The sequence below is a fragment of the Paramacrobiotus metropolitanus genome, unplaced genomic scaffold (assembly GCF_019649055.1).
Source record: "Paramacrobiotus metropolitanus isolate TYO unplaced genomic scaffold, Prichtersi_v1.0 Parri_scaffold0000006, whole genome shotgun sequence".
Classification (NCBI taxonomy): Eukaryota; Metazoa; Tardigrada; class Eutardigrada; order Parachela; family Macrobiotidae; genus Paramacrobiotus; species Paramacrobiotus metropolitanus.
The window spans coordinates 2,604,964-2,626,951 of record NW_026570226.1 but is presented as its reverse complement, the minus strand read 5'-3'; the positions used below and the strand labels follow the sequence as shown (position 1 = coordinate 2,626,951).

General features: G+C 44.4%; 2 protein-coding genes and 1 long non-coding RNA gene across 3 annotated transcripts; all 3 read left to right on the top strand.

Annotated features, from left to right (window-relative positions):
• Positions 1–1,750: 1,750 nt before the first annotated feature.
• On the top strand, positions 1,751–15,809 carry LOC129582039 (uncharacterized). Its single transcript, XM_055473412.1, has 2 exons — positions 1,751–1,793; positions 14,381–15,809. Exon 2 carries the CDS (start codon positions 14,921–14,923, stop codon positions 15,644–15,646), a length of 726 nt encoding a protein of 241 aa, XP_055329387.1. The 5' UTR covers positions 1,751–1,793; positions 14,381–14,920; the 3' UTR covers positions 15,647–15,809.
• Positions 15,699–18,462, top strand: LOC129581717 (uncharacterized; the record flags this gene model as incomplete). Its single annotated transcript, XM_055472931.1, has 2 exons — positions 15,699–17,339; positions 18,442–18,462. Coding segments are annotated over 2 exons (1,662 nt in total), but the record flags the coding sequence as incomplete, so codon positions are not given.
• Positions 18,463–18,480: 18 nt separating this feature from the next.
• Positions 18,481–20,677, top strand: LOC129582101 (uncharacterized). The gene is made up of 3 exons (XR_008689593.1): positions 18,481–18,609; positions 18,855–18,952; positions 20,552–20,677. It is a non-coding gene; the product is annotated as an uncharacterized LOC129582101 (long non-coding RNA).
• Positions 20,678–21,988: the final 1,311 nt, after the last annotated feature.

Genomic DNA, 21,988 nt, shown 5'->3' with positions numbered 1-21,988 from the left:
TACTGAGAACTGAGATAACAAATATTATTATAGATCAATATCGCTTAACAATTCCTAATAACCGGTTTATCAGGTATCAGGCGATATTATCATTGAAAACACAGCAGTTGATCGGTAAACACGACAATTAAGATATCATTATCTCAAAGAAATTATCATCATTAAGAAATCAGTCATCCAGTTCCAGTTGGCGACAGCTTTCGTAAACAACCACCGAGACATAACGTAACCTTTATACTGAAAAACTGCTTACTCCAAAACAGACTGCTGCGCTGTGGTATGTTCAAAATAAGCGAACGCCAGAAGCTGTTGTATGGTAAAATAAAGCTGGACCGAAAAATACATCAATTTCGAATTTTTAGTTTTAATTATTTTGGTCGGTACTCAGTGATCACCAACTTTTCCTGTACCCTATGATTTTTTTGCTGCGTTGCTGTATTGCTTTTTGCTGTATCCTATGGTTTTGGGCAAAACATGTCTGCGATGCCGGAATGTGATCTATAAATGCAGCAGCTTATTTGCTGGTTACAGCAATCTCCCCATTTGATTAAGATCTAACAATAAGCGCGATAAAGTACAAGTTTTGATTTTGCCTTTTATTCTGTGTGACGCTTAACCCCGACGGCTTTCCTTCTGTCAGTTTACTACTTTTGATGAGTTAATTTACGTTAGACTATGTTTTTGAGTAGATTGGCAAAACGATTTCTTTTTAGATTATGGACTAAGAAAATGAAAATTTTAAACGGAACATTATCTCAATCCGCGGACAGCATACGAGAAAACATTTTAATTAGAATTATGTACAAGATACCGCCAAGTTAAGGTTAACCATATTTTGCAGCAGTGAACATATTTATGAGAACACTAAAAGATAATACCTACACTCTGTTTGAAGATAAGTGACTTATTTGAGTAACTTGTTCTTTCTAAAGAAAAATTGCGTGCACAATATATAATTATGTGACCTCAATCGTGAGCATTTTCGCCGGTCAAAAGTGCTCACAAGGATTTCCCCCCGGCAAATATGCTCAAACCGTGAACCGTGAACATGTCAATATGCTTGCCGGCTACAAGCGAGCCGGCAAGGCAGCACGAAGGAGTTGAAAACATTTTTTTAAAAGTAAATATCACGGTGATCTGAGTACAAAATATTGCAAGAGCGCAGGGTTCATAGGTTAGAGGCATGATAGGTTGTCGAGCTCTACTCTACAACGTATAATGTTGTCAAGTAGAGCCTTTGGATTAGCCTTTAGCTCCGAATGTTCACCTTGTAATTTCATTTATTATTGTTGTTTGCCGTGAATTGTTAACTTATCAATACCGTTGGATTAGCATTTAGCTCCAAATGTTCACATTGCAATTTAATTTATTAATGTTTCCGCTTCCGTGACCACTGTGGGTGCCGGCACTCCGGCTACTGGGCGACTGGTACCTTCGTGAGCAGCTGTGTGCGGTCAGTGCGGTGACCGTGGGTTAGCGAGAAGCCGGCCGATCGGGGGTCGGCGGAAGAAAGCGACTAGTGCCCTTCGCAACCGAAGGCCCCAAACAAACCCCAAACAACATCCAGGATTGATTCCGTCCGTTGGAATTTGGCTGCGGACGTAGGCGGTAAAACAGTTGCTTTTCCAGCATCTCAGCCTTCAGGCGCTGGATTTCATTGTCGCTGGATCCTCCAGTAGCGGTTGCTGTGGTGCCACCGATGCGGAAGCTGTGGGTTCCGTAACGGTGACGGTGATGTTCAGCGGGAGGCGCAGCAGGTGCTTCAGCGTTCGATCGACGTCTTGACGAGTCAGGTAAGCTCTGCTGGACTGTATGAAAAGCGGTTCATGCTTAATTCCTAGTTCGAGTCTTGACGCCGCGTATGTCACAAGAGCACGAACTAGACAAATTGAACGGTCTGTCTTACGCAGTGACAGCTTGTAACCGTGACTGTATTGTAACAGCAGCCGGTTTGACTGCTGTTCTAGTGGGTTGGTTAATCCACCTTACCACGATCTGTCGGCTGTTAGCGCGGGAAAGGCTGGCACGGTCGGCAGCGATGCTGACCGGAAGCTGACTACCGCTTACATGGTGACAAAGATGGGAGATGCACGATCATCCCATGGCGGTTAAGCAACACAACACGAGGTCATCGCATGAGTTTATTAGCAAGTACACAAAGCAAGATTCAGCGAGAACGAAGGCTGAGGAGCAAGAACGCATAAGCGTGGGGCATGCAAGAAGCGCGGAAGGCGCGTTAGCAAGAAGTGCATAAGCACAGGGGCAAGAAGCGCGGAAGGCGCGGAGCAAGATTCGGAGCAAGCTGCAGCAAGACTAATTTCAAGATGTTTCTGACCGTGAGATGCGGTCGGTAAAAGTAGGAAAACTAGGATTCTGATCTTCATAACACAACAACCAATAATCAGTAGAGAAAAGCAATTAACACTCCTACTGGCGGTACATCTAATTTCTATCGCTACAGTATTGGTCAGTTTTGTTGTTTTAACGGACACGGTGATGATGTCGACAGCAAGCGCGATATCATTGAGCAGCAGCGTGCGCGCCGTACTGTACGATGACCTGCAACTGACTAATTTTTCTTGACTGAATCGAATTCGTAGTGTGCAGAAAAAACTTACAAACGATCACACCGCTCGCATCCACAGTGCAACTTGATCCAACTATGTTTGATTAAATTTATATGAAAGTGGAAGTGAAATAGTGTAGCAGCGTGCCAGCGAGTAACAGCTAGTGTGTTTAGTTCACTTTTGGTTTTGAAGTGGTTCTATAGGTTCATAACCAGTGAACCACTAACGTCCGAACTTAGACATTCTCTCTGAGAGATAGACGATGAGGATAGTTAAGCTACTGTTGGTCAAATTTTCCGTGATTGCAGTGAAACTGTGTCCGAAGTCGGGACAGTGCCTTCGGCTGACGGATTTACTTCACAAATTTATGTCATAACGATAACTGTCTGAATAAAAGTGGAAACATCCTTGCTGAGAATAAGGCGCACTCCTTATGAGGGCTATTGAACTAAACCAAAACGTTATATATGCGCGTGGCAGTTTTGAGAGGCAAATGAACGCTGAAAATTCGCGCGAAGAGTTTGGCGCAGATGGCTGGTGCGGCTACCGGAAGTCACGCAGGCTTTAATCAGCCGGTTTGCTGTGCCTCAACAGTGTTAAGCGGTAATGAAATCGTAGATGTGCTCGAAGATTCAGATCTTGATACAATAACCGCGTTGCATATGGCCATTAGCATGTATCGCTAAATACGTGGTTGATCGGACTTGCAAACACCGCTTACGATTAACTCGCAAGTTCTTCGTCAGTTTTCTTACACTTACGAACACAGCGGAAATTAAAATATATTTAGAGAGCTTAGTCTGCTTATCAAGGAAGATCCTGAGCCTGGTGCACAGTACAGCAGTGAATCAATACTTATCGCACTCAATTGGCTCGCTTATCCTTTATAAATTACCATAATTATCGAATTTTCACCCCTAGGGTGCAAAAGTTCAAATGTCCTGGAGGAGAGGGGCTAATTTCGGGAAAGGGGCGTTATTTCGGGGGTGGTACTATGTATTTTTTAAACAGTATGTTTTGGAGGGGATTGCAACTTTTCAAACAACTGTGCACCTTGTTCTACTGAAACTGAACGCAGTAGATACTGTACCGGTACATATTTGCCATTTCACAACCTTGCCAGCAGCATTCTGGAGGATAACATCACATTTTCTTTGTGACCGTTTTCTGTTTATTTATTGAATGCCAATAATTATTATGAAGAGCAAGCTGCGCCTTTTGCGGTATATCTATCATTTTCTGGCGCTTAACATTTAAAAACACCCTCGAGGCGGTAAATTCGGGGGAGGCGCAATTTTTTAAACGGGTAAGGGAGGGGGCTTATTACGTATGAATCAATGACTATTCAGGAATCAAGGACTATTCATGATTTTATCATAATCAAGCATTGAACAGAGCTTAGAATGAAAAACAAAGAATCACATACTCTGTTTAATTTCGGGTAAAGTAGACACCTCACTCGAATTAACTACTTTGTATTTGCCACAAGCGAAGATTCCCATTAGAAACTATATCTAACATGTCAATGAAAAGGAAAACGAGTAATCGGAACATGGACATACTGACTGCATATGCACAAGAGGCTCAACAATACAAACTGTTGTTTTTGCCCTACGTTGGGAAGTCAATTCCTCACCGGTAATCAGTCTGCCAGTCGCCGGTCCCGAACCAATTAAGTATGAGCTGCCGCTGCAACTGCTCCAAAGAAATTCCCGATAGACTATCGTAATCAGCAGCGTCGGTGTGAAGTATCTAATAATACTTTATTAGATGTGTACAGTAGGACGACTGATGATAGACTAAATATATAAGTAGGAAAACATACAGACATTCTCTCAGAGATACTGCAACGTTGCTAGGCTCATATAAAGTACTACAGTACTTTATAGTACATACACTACACTCCCCCACAATAAGATAAAACACACGGACAATGAAAACAGGAATAAATATTAATTTTAAATCGGCGGAAATTCTACGAAAATCTTTTTCGTCACATAGTCTTTGAGGAGGTAATCCGGCATCTTCTTTGTCCGATCGCTTCGGCGGAGTTCTGCTTCCGGGATCGGGGCCTTCGGAACTTTCGGTGGCTTTGCAGCAGCCTTCTCCGATGGCTTCTTTGGAGGCTTCGTTTCGGCCGTGGGAGCCATGACTTCCGCCTTCACGGGGGGTGGCGGTCTGCGGTCTGGACCTGCAATAACAACAGGGGGCACAGGCTGCGGTGCAGCCTGCATACTTACCTGCTCAGATTTCGGCGCCGCAACATCGCGTCGCGCCTGAAGCGCAGCCTCCAGGCGTCGCGCATCTTCAACTGGTGCCGCGGGTTCACGTCGCACCTCTGGCGCCGCAACCATGCGTCGCGCCTCTGACGCCTTACGCTCACGCTGCGTCGCAACCTCTACCGGTGGTAGCATCGGGACGGGCTTTGGTGTTCTCTGTGCACTCGCCGCCATCTGCGACTCTGCGTGCTCTTCGGCGGTCAACCAACGGCGTGGTAGCATCTGGTTAGCATGTCTTCGCCACACTTGACCGTTCACTTTAACTTCCCACATCGTGTTACCGATGGGTTTTACCAGCTGCCCTGCAGCCCACTTATCAGCACTGTTCAACCGGAAATCCTTTACCTGGACTAGTTGTCCTGTTATGAACGCTCGCGCTTTCGTCCGCTTATCAAAATTGCGCTTCTGCCTGCCTCGGGCTTTCTCATGCACCTGCGCTACAGGAATGAACCAGGTCTAATATAGTCCTGACCTTTCGATTTAGAAACAACTCGCACGGAGCTTTTCCAGTAGTACCATTTGGTACAGTACGAAAATGACTAAGGAACTCCCGTAACGCATCGGCAAACGTTTTCCCGGACTGCATGCCTTTTTCTATGCCCTTCTTCACTACATCAACGTAGCGCTCGGCTTGCCCATTGGACTGCGGATGTCCCGGGGCTATAGTCATATGCTTAATCCCTCTTTCAGTACAAAACTGCTGAAACTGTTCCGACGTAAACTGACGTCCATTATCACTGACGATATCAGTACACAGTCCATATCGCGCAAACAGACTTTCCATGATGAAAATCACGTTACTGGTATCGGCTTTCTTGACCTCAAATGCTTCTAGCCACTTCGAGAATGCGTCAACAATTACGAGTATCATTCGACCCTTGAACGGTCCAGCAAAATCTATGTGCAACCGATGCCACGGGCCCTGTGGGACCGGCCACTGCTGTAACGGTACCTTTCTCGGATCTTTCGCTAACATCGAAAAAATCTCACACTCCCCGGCTACTTTCTCTACCGCTTCGTCGATACCTTGCTCGGCCATCCGTTTAAATGAAACTGCTTGACTCGTTCAATCTCACTGTACTTTAGACTAGCCGCACGAATCACATCAGCTGATACTGGCATACTAGACAGAATCTCACTTTCTACCAAATTGACCACTTCTGTCTTGCCCAAATCTTCTTCGTCAAACAAATCTGACGACTTAATCGGCAGTCTACTGAGACCATCTGCCTGACCAAAATCTGACGTTCTACGGTACTCGATTCGAAACGTGTAACCCATGAGCACAATTGCCCACCGCTGCAACCTGTTTGCAGTAACTACTGGTACACCTTTCTTGCTTCCGAACACCGTAACCAGAGGCTTATGGTCAGTTAACAAGAGGAACTCTCGACCGTATAAATACTGGTGAAATCGTTTCACGCCGAAAACCAACCCGAGAGCTTCTTTTTCGATTTGACCATAATTCTGCTCTGCTGATGTCAACGTCTTCGATATATGCGCTATCGGTTTATCAGTACCGTCAGGCATCCTGTGGCTCAACACTGCACCGATGCCATACTTCGATGCATCGGCTGCCAACACTAACGGCAATTCAGGATTAAAATGCTCTAACTGAGTCGCCTTCGTCAAGTCATCTTTCAGCGACACAAATTCTTTCTGGCAACCTGAATTCCATTGCTACTGCACTGACTGCTTGAGCAGCTTATAAAAGCAACTGCATCTGCTCGACAAATTTGGCAGAAACTTTGCATAATGATTGATCATACCCAAAAACGAACGTAACTGACCTACGTCCTGTGGGGCTGGCATCTCTACGATAGCTTTTGTCTTCTCATCCGAAATACCGGTACGCCTGCCAGACTTATCAATTATGAAACCCAAGTATTCGACTGAGTCAACCAGAAACTCGCATTTCTCCTTCTTAACTGTTAACCCAGCTTGCTCAAGTTTTTCCAGTACCAGATCTAACTTCCTCAAACATTCTTCTCTGGTACGTCCTTTTATGATAATATCATCTAGATATATCGCTACATCTTCGCAACCTTGCAAGATATTTTCCATTAGCTGCTGAAATATACTGGGCGCACTGGCCACACCGAACGGCAGTCGGTTGTACTTGAGCAAACCCTTGTGGGTATTAATAACAAGCAACTTCGAACTCTCTTCATCAACTGGGATCTGATTGTAAGCCTCTCTCAGATCAATCTTGCAGAACACAACACCGCCATTCAACTTGGCAAAAAGTTCATCTGGGTGCGGTAGTGGATACTTATGCACATCAAGTGCATCGTTCAGACCGGTGCTTAAGTCGGAACAAATTCTGACCTTTTTCGTCGGTTTCTTTATATACACAGTCGGTGCTGCCCATTCGGCATGATCAACGGGTGTTAGAACACCTATACTGATTAACCGATCTATGTCTTTCTCAACTTCCTCTTTCAGAGCGAACGGTACTGGTCTGGCCTTACAGAACACTGGTCTAGCATTATCTTTCAGATACAGGTGCGCCTTAAAAAATTTGCAACACCCGAGCTCATCTCAGAACACAGCCTTCCGCTTTTGTAGCACTTGCGCCAACGTCAACTTCTCAGTCACCGTGCAAACACCTTGCTGTAACTGCTTTAAACTTAATGCACTAAGCTCTAACTGAGATATCCAGTCACGGCCTATAATGCTACAGCCACGCTCTGTCACTAGCGCCTTCAGCATTTTAATTACGCCTCTATGCTGAACCTGTACCTCGACAGTACCCATCAGCGGTATCTGATGACCAGTAAAACTGTGCAGTACTTCATCTGCCTTCCTCAACTTCGGCGCTCCAATCTTGCGCCATGTCAGCTTACTCATGATTGTCACTGACGATCCTGTGTCTAACTCCATTGACACATTCTTACCGTTCATCGTTAACGGTACAAATATCGACGTGGGCGTCACTGGACCTGTCCTCAGTACATCGTACTCCTGTGTTCTGACATAATTAGTCCTTCTCTGATCTCTGCCTTCCTTCTTCGGTGCCTTGCACACCTTGGCAGTATGCCCTGTCTTTCCACAGTTATAGCACTTTGCATTCTTGTGCGGACAATCTGGCTTCATATGACTGGTAGAACCACAGCCAAAACATGCTGACTTACGACCAACATTGTTGTTACCACCGCGACCTCTAAAACGACCTCGGCCACGCCCATGAAAACCTCCGCGTATTATAGCGGCTACATCTGGCGACTGCGACTTTGAACCTGACTGCTTCGCATCTGCACGACTCTGCTCATACTTATCTGCTTCTTCGTACAGCGTATCGAACTTCTCCAATGAGGAGACTGGCAATGAGTACAGGTATCTACGCGTCGTCTCGCTCGCTACACCTGACATGAACGCAGCGCAAAGCTGGTCGTCAACAAATGTATCTGGAAAATCGCATTTAACTGCTTGATTCCTGAGGCTATTGCTGAAATCTAAGAGCGTCTGACCTGCCTGCTGCTTAATGCTGAAAAAGTTTGCTCGTTCGACTCGCACGTTCGTACGCTTACTGATAGACTCGTAACCGTACACTGTGCAACAACTGGTTGTTAACGTTTTAATGATATAACGGATAACACAATGAACTCCAGATTCGGTGTAATGTAATGATCGTAATGATGATCCTGTGTAAAGCATTAACAAGCGATTATATATGACCGACAGGAATCACGTATCCTTCCACTCGGCTAAACGAACATACTCGTAGACTAACACATACAGCGTACAGTAAACGCGCACTATGTTAGCCTACGAGAACAACCATCGCCACATTCCCTATGTACACCATTGTAACAGTTCTCATCAAGAACATGCAAACATGACAACGCATAAGCAGCTGTGAATTAGGCAAGCTAGGAATGGTGGGAATAAGTGATCCACGCGACTGGCGCCATCCTGTTACGGCGTCTGGCTGGCACGCGCCAACATACACGCGCACATCCGGCTAACCGGCACCGGCAGCATGCATGCGGCTTGCATTACTATATGCGACCTTGAGCTTACTGTACAGCTCGTCAAAGGTGAACGCGCCAGGATCCTTTGGACGGCACAAGGAGGCTAGCATCTCCATTGCCTTCGGAGCCAACGATCCCAGGAGCACCGGCTTCTTCCTGTCCGTAGCCATCCCATGGGAGGACAGGTGACTGTCAAACTGGATCCGCCAGGTCTCCAGTTTGATGACCTCTGGATCGAACTTCGCCAGGCGGGGCAATCCGGTAGAATCCGCTTCTTCTCCGGCCACATCCTGCCTGGTCTGCGTCACTGACGTACGGACAACGGTACTCGTACTAGTACCATCCGTATTACCAGTGGTAGCCATTATTCCAGATTAAAAACTTTTAAAATTTGGCAACGCGTTCCATCCATACATTGCTGCATCTTGAGCTTCTTTCTCACCTGCGCCACGCACAATCATGGAATTAGCCTGCGCGCTGCTCGTATGCACTGTATCTTTATTCACTGTGCAGTTACGTACTAAATGGTCCGGACTGTCAGAGTTGTAACACCGCCTACCGGCACCTTTGGATCCGCTCCCGCTTATACCGCCCCGGTTGCCGCCGCCGTGCCCAGTGCCCACAGAACTGCTGCTACCTGAGCCTCCACGCTCAGTGCTGTCCTCGTCGCTGCTGCTTCGCTCGACGCCACCTTGACTGCCGTGGTTGCGATCCCTCCACTTGGTAAACTTTTTACCGTGCTTATCCTGTGCATTGCCGGAACCGGTTGTCGCTGCATCGTGTCCGCCTTGTTCGCCTTGACCGCCGTGACCTCCCTGCCAGCGGTTCTTCTTCTCCAGACGGATGGCCTCACCCACACGTTGAAGATCAGCCAGATATTCAACCCGCGTCGTTGTCTTGGACAGTGCTGCACGTGACATGTATTCCGCCAATAAACCATTACGCAGTTTACTTATGACTGTTTCATCATCCATATCACGGTCATAACGGTAACATAAATCAACCATTTCATTATAAAAATCCTCCAGCGGTTGATCACGACGTTGCTTTAAATTACTGATTTGGATTTTTACTTGGTTCTTAAAATCCGCTGTTTGGAAACGCGCTGTTAGATTCTGCTTAAAATCATTCCATGTAGCGTATGGCTTCACGGTACCTTCTTTAGTAACACGATCCCACCAGATCGCTGCCGATGATGCCAACAACACTGATGCCTGCGCGATCCTCCGCTTGTCGTCCCAATCCTGCGCTAACGCAACGGTCTCGAAACGGCGGCACCAAGCGACCACATCCTCCTTTGCGTATCAAGAAAGCTTCACCAAGTTTCGTGACATACCGCCTTGAAGATTGTCCAGCTCCGCCGCCACTTCTCGCGAATTCAGCACCTGATCCGGCATTGTCAATGAAGGTGTAGTCGCTGATGACGTGGTCTCCGTTGACTGAACCGGCATCCAACGCTGTTGAATTGCAGCTAGTTGCACGATAACGCACTTACAGTATAGGACAACGCCAAAAATAATCCGGAATTCACAGATAACTCCACAAATCCGTTCAAATCAAAATGCACAATGCACGATGTACGCTCACAAAATCTGCCAGAACACAAGTCGGAAATTCACTGTAGAAATTACTCGTCGTCCTGACACACACACACACTGTTCAGCTTAAAGGTTAATGGATGAATCCAAACTCCTACGCCCTTTAAGACGGTTTCGGCACCATAATTATGATAGACTCGTAACCGTACACTGTGCAACAACTGGTTGTTAACGTTTTAATGATATAACGGATAACACAATGAACTCCAGATTCGGTGTAATGTAATGATCGTAATGATGATCCTGTGTAAAGCATTAACAAGCGATTATATATGACCGACAGGAATCACGTATCCTTCCACTCGGCTAAGCGAACATACTCGTAGACTAACACATACAGCGTACAGTAAACGCGCACTATGATAGCCTACGAGAACAACCATCGCCACATTCCCTATGTACACCATTGTAACAGTTCTCATCAAGAACATGCAAACATGACAACGCATAAGCAGCTGTGAATTAGACAAGCTAGGAATGGTGGGAATAAGTGATCCACGCGACTGGCGCCATCCTGTTACGGCGTCTGGCTGGCACGCGCCAACATACACGCGCACATCCGGCTAACCGGCACCGGCAGCATGCATGCGGCTTGCATTACTATATGCGACCTTGAGCTTACTTGAGGACAGGTGACTGTCAAACTGGATCCGCCAGGTCTCCAGTTTGATGACCTCTGGATCGAACTTCGCCAGGCGGGGCAATCCGGTAGAATCCGCTTCTTCTCCGGCCACATCCTGCCTGGTCTGCGTCACTGACGTACGGACAACGGTACTCGTACTACTACCATCCGTATTACCAGTGGTAGCCATTATTCCAGATTAAAAACTTTTAAAATTTGCTATCATCCTTCACGCCAATGTGAAGTATCTAATAATACTTTATTAGATGTGTACAGTAGGACGACTGATGATAGACTAAATATATAAGTAGGAAAACATACAGACATTCTTTCAGAGATACTGCAACGTTGCTAGGCTCATATAAAGTACTACAGTACTTTATAGTACATACACTACACTGCGTTAGTATGATAGAAAGCTCTCTAGGAAAGACGAATTCAGTCACGTTCCCTGCGTGTCGATTCTTCCCGTAAACCGCATGTACCGTGTACTGCTGCGTCTAGCAGGATACCGGGGATTGCCCATATGTAAAATTCATAGGATTAGGCATGCAATACTTGTAATTTTTTTATCAGAATATGGCACAATCTTTAATATACTTTTCTTGAAGATTGCTCACATTCGACTAACGGCAACAAGTACTGGTGGCAGCGGAGAGAAATCGACGTAAAAACAGGTTCCGTATGTTGCAGCATCAGTGTGCACAACCATTTATGGACTACTTTAATAGACATAGCCATCAAAATAATAAAAGTGCAAGGGCGGGCACATTAATTCGCAGTTACAAAAAGATTTACCTATAGATATGGCCCGCGTTCATCAGTGTGTATGGAATAACTCTGTTTTGCAAAAGGACGTCGACTCGTCGTGGCATAACATTGGTGACAATAAACGGGAGGAAGCACGCTTGAGAGCAATCAGCACTAAGTACGCAGGGGCCTGGCTGAGCGCTCTTCCCGCGAAAGTATTTGGCAATTTCTTGGACGACCAAACTTTCCGTACTTCTGTTGGTCTGTGGCTAGGCGCTAAGATCATAGAATGTCATTCATGTGTTAGATGTGGAAAAGACATAGCGGAAAATGGATACCATGGGCTTGCCTGTAAAAAGTGCATCGGAAGAAGGGAACGCCATAGCGGAAATAACGACATCATATTGCGAGCGTAATGCAATGCCGGCATTGAATCGTATCCGGAGCCTATTGGCTTTTTGCGCGAAAACGGTAAGCGTCCGGATGGAGCTACGCGCTGGAAATGGTATCGCGGACAGCCTTTAGTATGGGACGTGACCTGTAGAGACACGATGCCGGATTCGTACATCGACGCGACCTCAAAGTGCGCTGGCGCAGCTGCCGAACGGGCGTTCACTGAGAAGATGGGGAAATATAAGTCTCTCATGGATCGCTGTTATTTTGTCCCAGTTGCATGCGAGGCATTTGGAACGTTTTGTGAGGAAACAGTTGTCTTGTTAAAGGAGATTGGTAAGAAATTGTTTACGAGGACTGGCGAGATTCGTTCCACCTGTTTTTTGTTTCTACGTTTAAGCTTGGAAATAATGCGTGGCCGTGCTATGAGTGTTTTGTGTACAGTCCCATCTCATATTAATTGGGACAAATTCTTTATTTGAGTGTTTTTTATTGAGCGAAGCTTGCCAAGGTACATAATGCGATTAGAATCCAATAATAGAAAGACTCAGTAACTGGCAATACGCGCCTGAAGATCACACAACTTTTGTCATCCTGCAGACCGATATTTCTACGTTTTTTCATTACAAACAAAATTTTAACCAGCGATGAGTGCAACTCAAAAAATCCATTTATTAATTTATGTCTTGTATCCTCTGATTTCTGACTTAAATAATCTTGGTCACAGCTGAATTGAGGACCTTCTGTCATTTCGGTATAAGTAGCCAGATCCTTTTCCGAGCACTGGTTCATAATTCAAGTTAAAATTTTCTAACAGCATCGTCGAAAGATTGTAATATTGCGTCTCTGGGCATCCGCTGAAATCCTGCTAAGAGTTCAAATAAGAATAATTATCAGAGCATTTAAGAAAATATTCCCGCAAAGCTTCCGAATCCGCAGAACACTAACATAATAAGTTTCTTCGGTTTTCTACCAAAACAAGTGGCCCAAGACTAAGAATCGGTATCAAAAATACGCAGAATCAATACGAGCAGGATTACAATTGTTATGCTACTTAACCAAATTTTCACTAAGGTATTACATGTTTTGACCGAGAATCATCATGCCGCATTTGTCCAAGCTTACGCAAGCGCTGACGCCTTATAGAGAACTACTGGATACTGAGCCAGCACAACAACCAACATAGCGCAGCTAATAGCTTGGGCAAAGTATAGCCAAGCTTGTTGAGCCGGCGCCAGAGCAAAGTTAATAACGCACCCCGCTAAGGTTTCCGGTTTCCTGTACAGCAGCGCATCCACAACAACAACCGGAACGACAAGCAGATGAGCGGCAGTCCAGCATATGCCACACACCGCTACAGCGACACGCGTAGTGTGGCGTTGCCCAACGCCAAAACCAAATTTGAAAAACGATGGTGATGACCATCGTAAGACGGTATTCCACGGTATTGCAATAGTAGTTTTACACTTGTCTCAGCGACTGTGGTCGGAATACAACCGTAAACCGACCCATAGAAAATTTCCGAGGGTAGAACGATCGTTAGGACATTCATCGGTATTAACTACCGTAGTGAATTACGAGTGGTTACGACACTAGCAGCCCATCCGACGCAGCAACCGTAGTGGTAACCGATGGTGAAACGACCGTTGCTGGCGGATACGGTGGTCATCGCGGCTTGGCCTAGCCTGTAGTTACCTGACTAGTCTTGCTGGCGGTAAGGACGTAGTTATCACCATGCGGCGGTAGACATTGCTTTTTTCTCTCGGCCACGTTACCGGATCATAGCTAACAGGACTGTAACAACATTCGAGCTGCATGTGTTGAAATGTATTTCGAACTTGGCCTGAAAAAGTTTGGAATAGCTCGTAATGCTTCAAAAGACCCATACAGCTTGTCCCGGCTGGACTGGTGCCCAAAAATATTCCCGCGGACGGCGGACTGCGGCGGAGGTAAGAACTACTAAGAACTATGAGCTTAAGGTTACCTTTTCGAAGTACCTCAAACATTGTATTGTTTATCAAAGCATCTCAAATACTTTAAAATGCAGCAGAATATAATGCATGTTTCTGCAATGAACAAATGCGAGAATGAATAATTATCGCGTCATTGCAGTTATAGGATTAAAAATGCAAGTTTTCGGAGAACTGCATGGACTGAGTGCAGGCCGCAAGGTTTTGAACCGAGATGCCTTTTGTAGAGAATTTGGAAACGTTAACAGCCATCAACAGTCCTCGGCCAAAAGTTTCCAACAGGAAAGATTAAGATAAAGTCAAGTAAGATTTCCTTTATTGATTTTTTATGCTACGAATATGTAAGTGTGACCGTGACTGGTATAATTTGCAAAACCGAGTGAAGATTGCCATCATTTCTTCTATGTATCATGCAAGTAAAATATTCTTCAACGTATTATGCAAGTAAAATACTAGGATGGGTGCAATATTTTTCATCGGGTCGAAAAATTGTTATTGCCGATATTCTAAGACCTTAATTCTCTCCCAAACCATTGGATGACGTAAAGACTAAAGGAAGGCCCAAGCCTTGGTAAACAGAAATTTTGGTACGTGATATCTGCGACTTTATGGCTTATCTATCGTTGGAAGCTCCATATCTACAGTAACACGACGTCTCGGAAATGTCCGCAAGTGGCAAACGCTACTGATTTAATCTATTTCTTGCATATGAGTTTGTCTGCTACTTTTCGGAAATTACTCCCGAGTAATTCTTGGTCGTTGATGGGATGGAGGAACTACGGAAGCTCGTAGCGGAGCTGGAGACCGACACGAAATCTTCACAGACGAAGGGGATGAAACTCATCGCGCCCATACTGTACAAACTCATCGATGAAAATCAACAACTTCGTAAAAAAGTCGAAGCGCTGGAAGGGCAGCAGCTACGTCGGAGTGTGGATCAACTGAAAGATGATGTCACAACACTGGGGACTACCATGCAGCGAATTGTGGAAGAAGAACTGCCGGCGCTGGAAAACCGAGTTCATGAGACCGAATCCAAGATGGCAGCGAACCTTGCCGAACTGGAGCAGCCTGCAGCATATCGCCAGCCAACAATGCCTAAAGCGAGCAAGCCTGTGCGTTCAACTACCAATCCATCTAATGATCCTGAAATCGTCGAAATCAAGACTGACTGGGCAACCGTAACTCGTCGAAAGGTCATCAAGGGAAATCATCAGACTGGAGGAAATGACGATGCCAATCCACGACACAATCTGGCAAAAAAGCTAAGTTTGCAACGTAAAGCACATCTGGATGTATGCGTAATGGGTATTCCGCTACATAATAATGCGGGTTTTGAATCCACAGAGGAATATGCGAATGATCTAAAATCGTCACTGGGGGATTTGGGTGTAAACGTGCGCTTTGTTAAAGTATTTGAGCGTAAAGAAGGTGACAAGCGTAGTACTACTTGCGCGCGTATTGGTACTTTGCTGATTGCGAGGATGCCTTGATGACAGCAGATATATGGCCTACGAATGTATCGCTAAGGCGCTGGGAGTATAAACCACCTGCTCCGCAGGCGGGAAACGGGAAATCGCGAGTTTTTCATCGCAACCAGCGTTGAAAGACTCGCTAAGATGCGAAAAACTTGGGTTGGTTAAATCTGCAGCAAAATCTAAGCTGTCGGCGTTCACAACTGTTAAATTTAAACTTTGTAATGTTAACGGCATACTTTCCAAGTCCGCTTCCGTAAAACAGTTTTGTAGCGGTTCTGACATAGTTGGATTTACTGAAACTTGGGATAGATCTGAATACCCAGATTCGTTATTCGCTGATTTGAGAAGCTTCAACGTTTTTAGGCGACCCAGAAGTACTGATCCCCATGGTGGTGTGTGTTTTGTCGTTCGAAATAATTTAGATGCTGTAAGACGGACTGACCTGGAAAATAACGATCTTGAGTTGCTTTTTATTGAAATAACGAAAATAAATATTTTAGCTGCGGCATTTTATTCGGCGCCTTCTCGTGTGTCTCTAGATCTTCCAGTTTTGATCGAACATCTGAGGAATATCCCACATGCCAATTTTTCTAAACTGCTACTTGTTGGTGACTTTAATCTCCCCGATGTCGATTGGACTAAAAAGTGTGCTAGTAGTAAACAAAGTCGGGAATTTTTGAGGTGTTTGAAGGAATTTAATCTAAAGCAAATAATTGATTGCCCTACGCGTAAAAACAATATTCTTGACCTTTGCATTATTCCTTCCGTTTGGTCAGCAAGTGTCCCTGAAAGTATTTCCCCCCCGTCAACAACAAACGATCACAATGGTGTTTTCATAGAATTTCCTAGGCAGAAACGAAAAGAAACTAAAGTACTGAAAAAGCGTTGGGTAATTACGGATGAAGCTAGTTTACAGTTTCGTAACAGTTTGTACGAAATTGATTGGAATGCACTGCTACAAAACCGAGGTCCGGATGAGCAAGCTGTTTTGATTGAAAACGCGGTTCTTGAAGCAGCTAAGCTATTCTTTCAGCTAAAAGAGGTCAGGTGCAGGATGGCTGAATTCGAGTATCCTGAAAACTTGCGTAATGTGATACGAAGCCGGAACGCTGCATTTGACCGTTTTAAGCGTGAAATGAACATTTTGCGAAAGGAAAGATTGAGACAGGAATGGTTGAAAAAGTCTCGGTTAGCAGAGAGGCAGGTTAATGCTTATTACCGTATGCAAACAATAAAGGTCGCGGCTGTATCTCGGCACGACAGCAAAAAATTCTGGCGCTTCGTGAAATCTGCTGTAGATCGCCCAAATATGCCTTTACTGAAACGACCGAACGGTGTTTATGCTGCGGACGATTTAGAAAAGGCTGAATGTTTAAACGAACAATACGCCAGTGTGTTTGGCCAATGTCCAGTGCATTGTATGTCTGCTGCCTGTGTCACTGAAAATGTAACAGAAGCAAGCTTATTTGCTAGTGATAGCGACATTTGGGACGTCCTGCGAGCAATTAACTGCAATAAATCTAGCGGACCGTATGATCTCTCTTCGAACCTTCTTAAAGCTTGTGGCGCATCACTGATCCATCCCCTGGAAATTTTGTTCAATAATTGTTTGAAAAAATGCATGTTTCCCAAGTTATGGAAAACCTTTTTCGTAACTCCTGTCGTCAAGCAAGCTGCTGATCAGACCAACCCTGCAAACTGGCGCCCAGTGGCAATGTTACATCCTTTGTCGAAATTGTTTGAAAAATTTGTTTGTAAAATTTTGACAATGCAGATTGGTAATTTTACAGATAAACAATTTGTCTACCGCGAAAAACATTCTACTGAACTTTTGTTGAATTTGTTCTGGCAGAAATTAACAGATGCTAAAGGTCGTGGTAAACGTGTCGACATTATTCTGTTGGACTGCAGCAAAGCTTTTGATAAAGTTGATCACTCTATTCTACTTGAAAAATTGTCGAACATGAATGTTTCGTGTAACGTTGTAAACCTTATCAGTAGTTACTTATCAAACCGAGTGCAGTCGGTTGCTGTAAATGGCAAGAAATCTGTGTTTTTACCGGCTACAAGCGGAGTCCCTCAAGGGTCGCTTGTCGGTCCCAAGTTATTTAACTGTCTCCTTAGTGATTTTCCTGCTGTTTGTGTCCATGGCAGTGAAATGTTGCTGTTTGCTGATGACGTGATGATGTACAAGATAATCGAATCAGATGTGGATGCGCTAGATTTTCAAAAAGATTTGGATGCCGTCACTAAATGGGCGCGCAACCATAACTTGATTTTCAATGCGAAAAAGTCAGCATGTGTTCAGTTCTCGTTCAGAAAGAAAATATCTGAGCCCTATAAAGTAAACGGAGAAAGTGTCCCCATAGTTGATTCCGCCAAGTATTTGGGAATTTACGTAGAGCGCAGTTGCAAATGGAAACTGCAGTCTGAAAATGTGTCGTGTCGAATGTTAAAGCGTTTGCGTTACCTTAACACGTTATTTCGTTCCCGAGATTTGTCAGCACGTTGTACACTGTATACGAGCCTTGTTCTATCTATCTCTGATTACTGTGCTTCTGTCACCTTCTCTACTCAAAAAGGGCTAATCGATAGTGTGGAAAACGTTCAAAAAAGATTTATTGAGTCCCTTCATCTTAAAAGTGACCGGAAAGACTATATTGCCAGGTTAAAGGAGCTACAGTGGGAGCCGATCGTACGGCGCAATCTGAAGCACAGTCTTCAACTTACTTACAAATTTATGTACAACCTAATTCCTTATGGCGACAAGCTATTTCGTAAGCATACTGCTGTGCGTTCTGGTGTTGCAGGTGCGACGCGTCATCAACTGAGGATGGCTGCACATCCGTGCCCGATTGTCCCCACTGGATCAACGTTTAGCGGCCACATGCTTCCACCATCAGACCGATCATTTGCCTACCGGATGACGAGGATTTGGAATGACTTGCGGATTCCTGCGGAATCGTATCAAAGTTTTGGTAGATTTAGTGCCGCTTTAAATTGTGTCGATTGGAAGTCTGTAGTGTCTTTGAAGAAGTTTTACCACGCTGAGCACGTGTTGTTATTGAAAATGTGAAAATTTGTTTAATTATGACCATTTAATGTTTCTCGTTGTTTTTTTATGACGTGTCTACTGCCTCGGATTGGGCCTTAGCCCAGATTGTGTGTGGACGTTAAACCATTAAACTAACTAAAACTAACTAACTAACCGCTGCTGTTGCAGATATCCTGAATGCACCCCAGCGACTACGCATTGGCGGAGCCACCATACATCGCCATCGCGTGACGTCAGCTACGTTCTGTCACTGCAGTTGGTAATAGGTAATTAATTTTAATGACTGATTTGCGGCCATTTGCCCATGTTCGCTATGAAAATTGTACCAATATCTGATTTTTCATGGTTCCACCCAAGCTGACTTCAAATTTCTTTGTTACTGCACTCACTTTTCTATTATGCTGACGGGTTCACAGATAACTTAATACACTGAGGATGATGTAGTCTAATAATTACGGAACAATCATGAATTGCGGTCAAATGGTGAAAGATATTCTTAGGGTAACAGCAGGAGGTGTAATGTTTATCCTCTGCGCACAAAATATACGCGCCCATCGCTTGTACTAGGTCGATCGCACCAAGTGTGGGCAGTTGCAAAAAATAAATTTAAAAATAATTCTGTAAGTCGTTTTATTACTTTATTGGCATATTTCTAGTGCAATTTTTTATTGCGAATTCAGCAACATTAAAACCAATATCTTTTGATGTGCCAGTAGGGAGCCGCACCGTGTTTTAGGGGAAGGGGTACCAGTTAGTTGTTTTATGCTTATAACTACTCTTGGAAAAATACCACCGTTGAAGATTTCGGCATGGGATTTTTTGGAAGTTATTCACGGACCCACAAAGTGTTATTTACGGGCCAACGGAAAAATATTGCGTAATCAGTACTTAAGGTGATAGCGAAATAAGGTTCGTCGCCCATAGACTTGTATGTTATAAGGCGTCCACCTAGAAACATGGTTGCCTGGCATATGGATCCAGGTGACCTCAAACAGATAATTTCCTTGAGTCAGACATTGATTACGTTTGGTGATTTTAGAGCATAACCAGAAATCTACCGCACAGAGATATAGCTACAAGTGCCGGAACAATAAAAGAAAAAAACCAACAAGGCGATGGCAACAAATGTCGTCACTGCTGTTTGAATTTGTGTAAACATAATGTTTCGGGCCCCGAATGCAGATACCAAAGTTGAAATTGAAGCATAGGATCACTTGAACGAGATGTTATCAAAAATGGCTATTTGCGACCTTCCCCGACCGTACTGCGAGCGCTCAAGGGGGAGCGTCCTTCCTTTTGACGGTCCTTGCCGTCAAACTGCAAAGGTCACGCAGACTTAAGTGAAATCGACTGGTGCCACGTTTAGTTCACAAGAGTATTGGCTGGAACATAGTTTAAGGTTATCAAATTTGCTATGCGACATCTATAAAATTTTTAAGCAAATTTTGAGTGGGAGGGTGACTACCACGGAAGATGGGTCGAGCTTCCTTTTCAAACCTGTCGGCTTTGATTTTGATATCGCCGTCAATCGAAAGAAGCTCTCAGGGTAGCATGCCCAGGTGCAAAACATAGTAGACACATGCGGCAATCATGTTAAAATAAAATAATTGTTTATTTGTTGACGGTTGACCTTTAGTAATTTTTTTAAAAACTGCCCACACTTGGCGCGATCGACCTGTAAATCAACGCGCAGAATACCTTGCTTCTGCAATATTACTTACATAATTTATTGAGAAAAATCACTTACCTTACCGCACGCTATTATTTACTTAAATTAGCCGTTTTATATTTTATTGACGCTACCGTCTCTCGATACCCTGTGTCCAATGTTAATTTAATTGATCCCATTTTTTATTATTTTGCAGAAATGCGCCACGCAGAAACTCGGATGAAGCGTCGCAAAATGTCAGTCTCGCTTTCATCGGAAAATATTCCACTGACCCGGAGCAGTTTAAGCATTGCATTAGACATTATTCCTGTTTCTGTTTGCACTCAGAGTTCTAAAATTAATCATTTCCGTTTTCCTGGCTTACTGTTTTACCTCACTGACAGTGAGCCGAGATCTGGACTTTTATTTTACTTTGTATTTTTATCATTATTATTGTTAGCATTTTCTTGGTGAGCTGAGTAAATGTTAGAGTTCCAGTTGAAATAAAAATACTACCGTGTTACAATGGTTTTCGCCCACAGAAATATAAAATAGATATACCATTACCATAGTACGGACGACTGTATTCCCACCGTAGCATGTGTTTGCATCTCCACCGTATTTCTACGGTAGTTACATACCACAGTACGCCAACCTACTGTTTTAAATACGACGGTCTTACTACAGTTGACATAACCATGTTACTACGGTATTAACGAAGAATCCCCGAGTGTCGCTACAACGAAGAAAATCATGGTCGTATTTTCCTCGAACGACCGTCGTCTTGCAACACTCGTAATACCGTACTAACATACTGTAGTTCAAATTTGGCGTAGGGTGACGGTACTGAGTGGGAAATACCATGGCACCGAAACGGCTGATTGCGATGGCAACATTGAGCCAGATTGCCATGAAAGGAATGGCATTACTGGCGTACGTATAAAAAGCACACCAGCGCGCACCCCAGCACCAGACAGCGAATAGGTTATTGATCAAACAGACAGCTCCGTTCAGTGCAAAGATTAGAGCAGACAATGTGAGCGATACGATGGAGTATAATGACCAGGTCATTGGATTGGCGGCAGGACTACAAACGTCACTCGAGTAGTTGGTAGATGAGCTATTGTCAGTGATTGATATTGAGCTATTGTTAGTCACATTCATGATTCCGCTGGATCGGAAATGTATTAGCCTCAAATTTGAGAAATCAAGTGGCTGTACTTTCCCTGAAGTTTGGACCACTTCAACTACGATTTCAGAACAGTCGCGACAGGACTAAAAGATATCCCGGCGCTGTTTTTAAAATTTATATACAGTACATGTCTCACTGGATAGCGGCTGAAGATCGGCACTGCTTCGGCTTCACAGTTCACAAGCGTTTTTATGGATTTTTACACCACTCTAGTTAATCAGAAAGTCCGAGCGCGCGGTTGCTAAGTATTGACAGAAAATCGTTAATTATGTAGCGGACGTCTGGTATTGTACCGAAAGCCACGCGCTTGTATCTGTAACCTCCTGTTGGGAAAGTCATATGTGCGTCTGGCGATAGTTAGTTCGTAAATCTCTTTTGGTCTCAAGTTTCTGGACAGCAACAGAACACTGAAGAGGTATAAAACTATACGATCCTGTCTCGCAGGAATCAGAGCCGCATAAA

What these genes read in the sequence shown, in the direction of transcription:
- LOC129582039 (XM_055473412.1), top strand. Translation starts at nt 14,921, where the DNA reads ATGGAGGAACTACGGAAGCTCGTAGCGGAGCTGGAGACCGACACGAAA.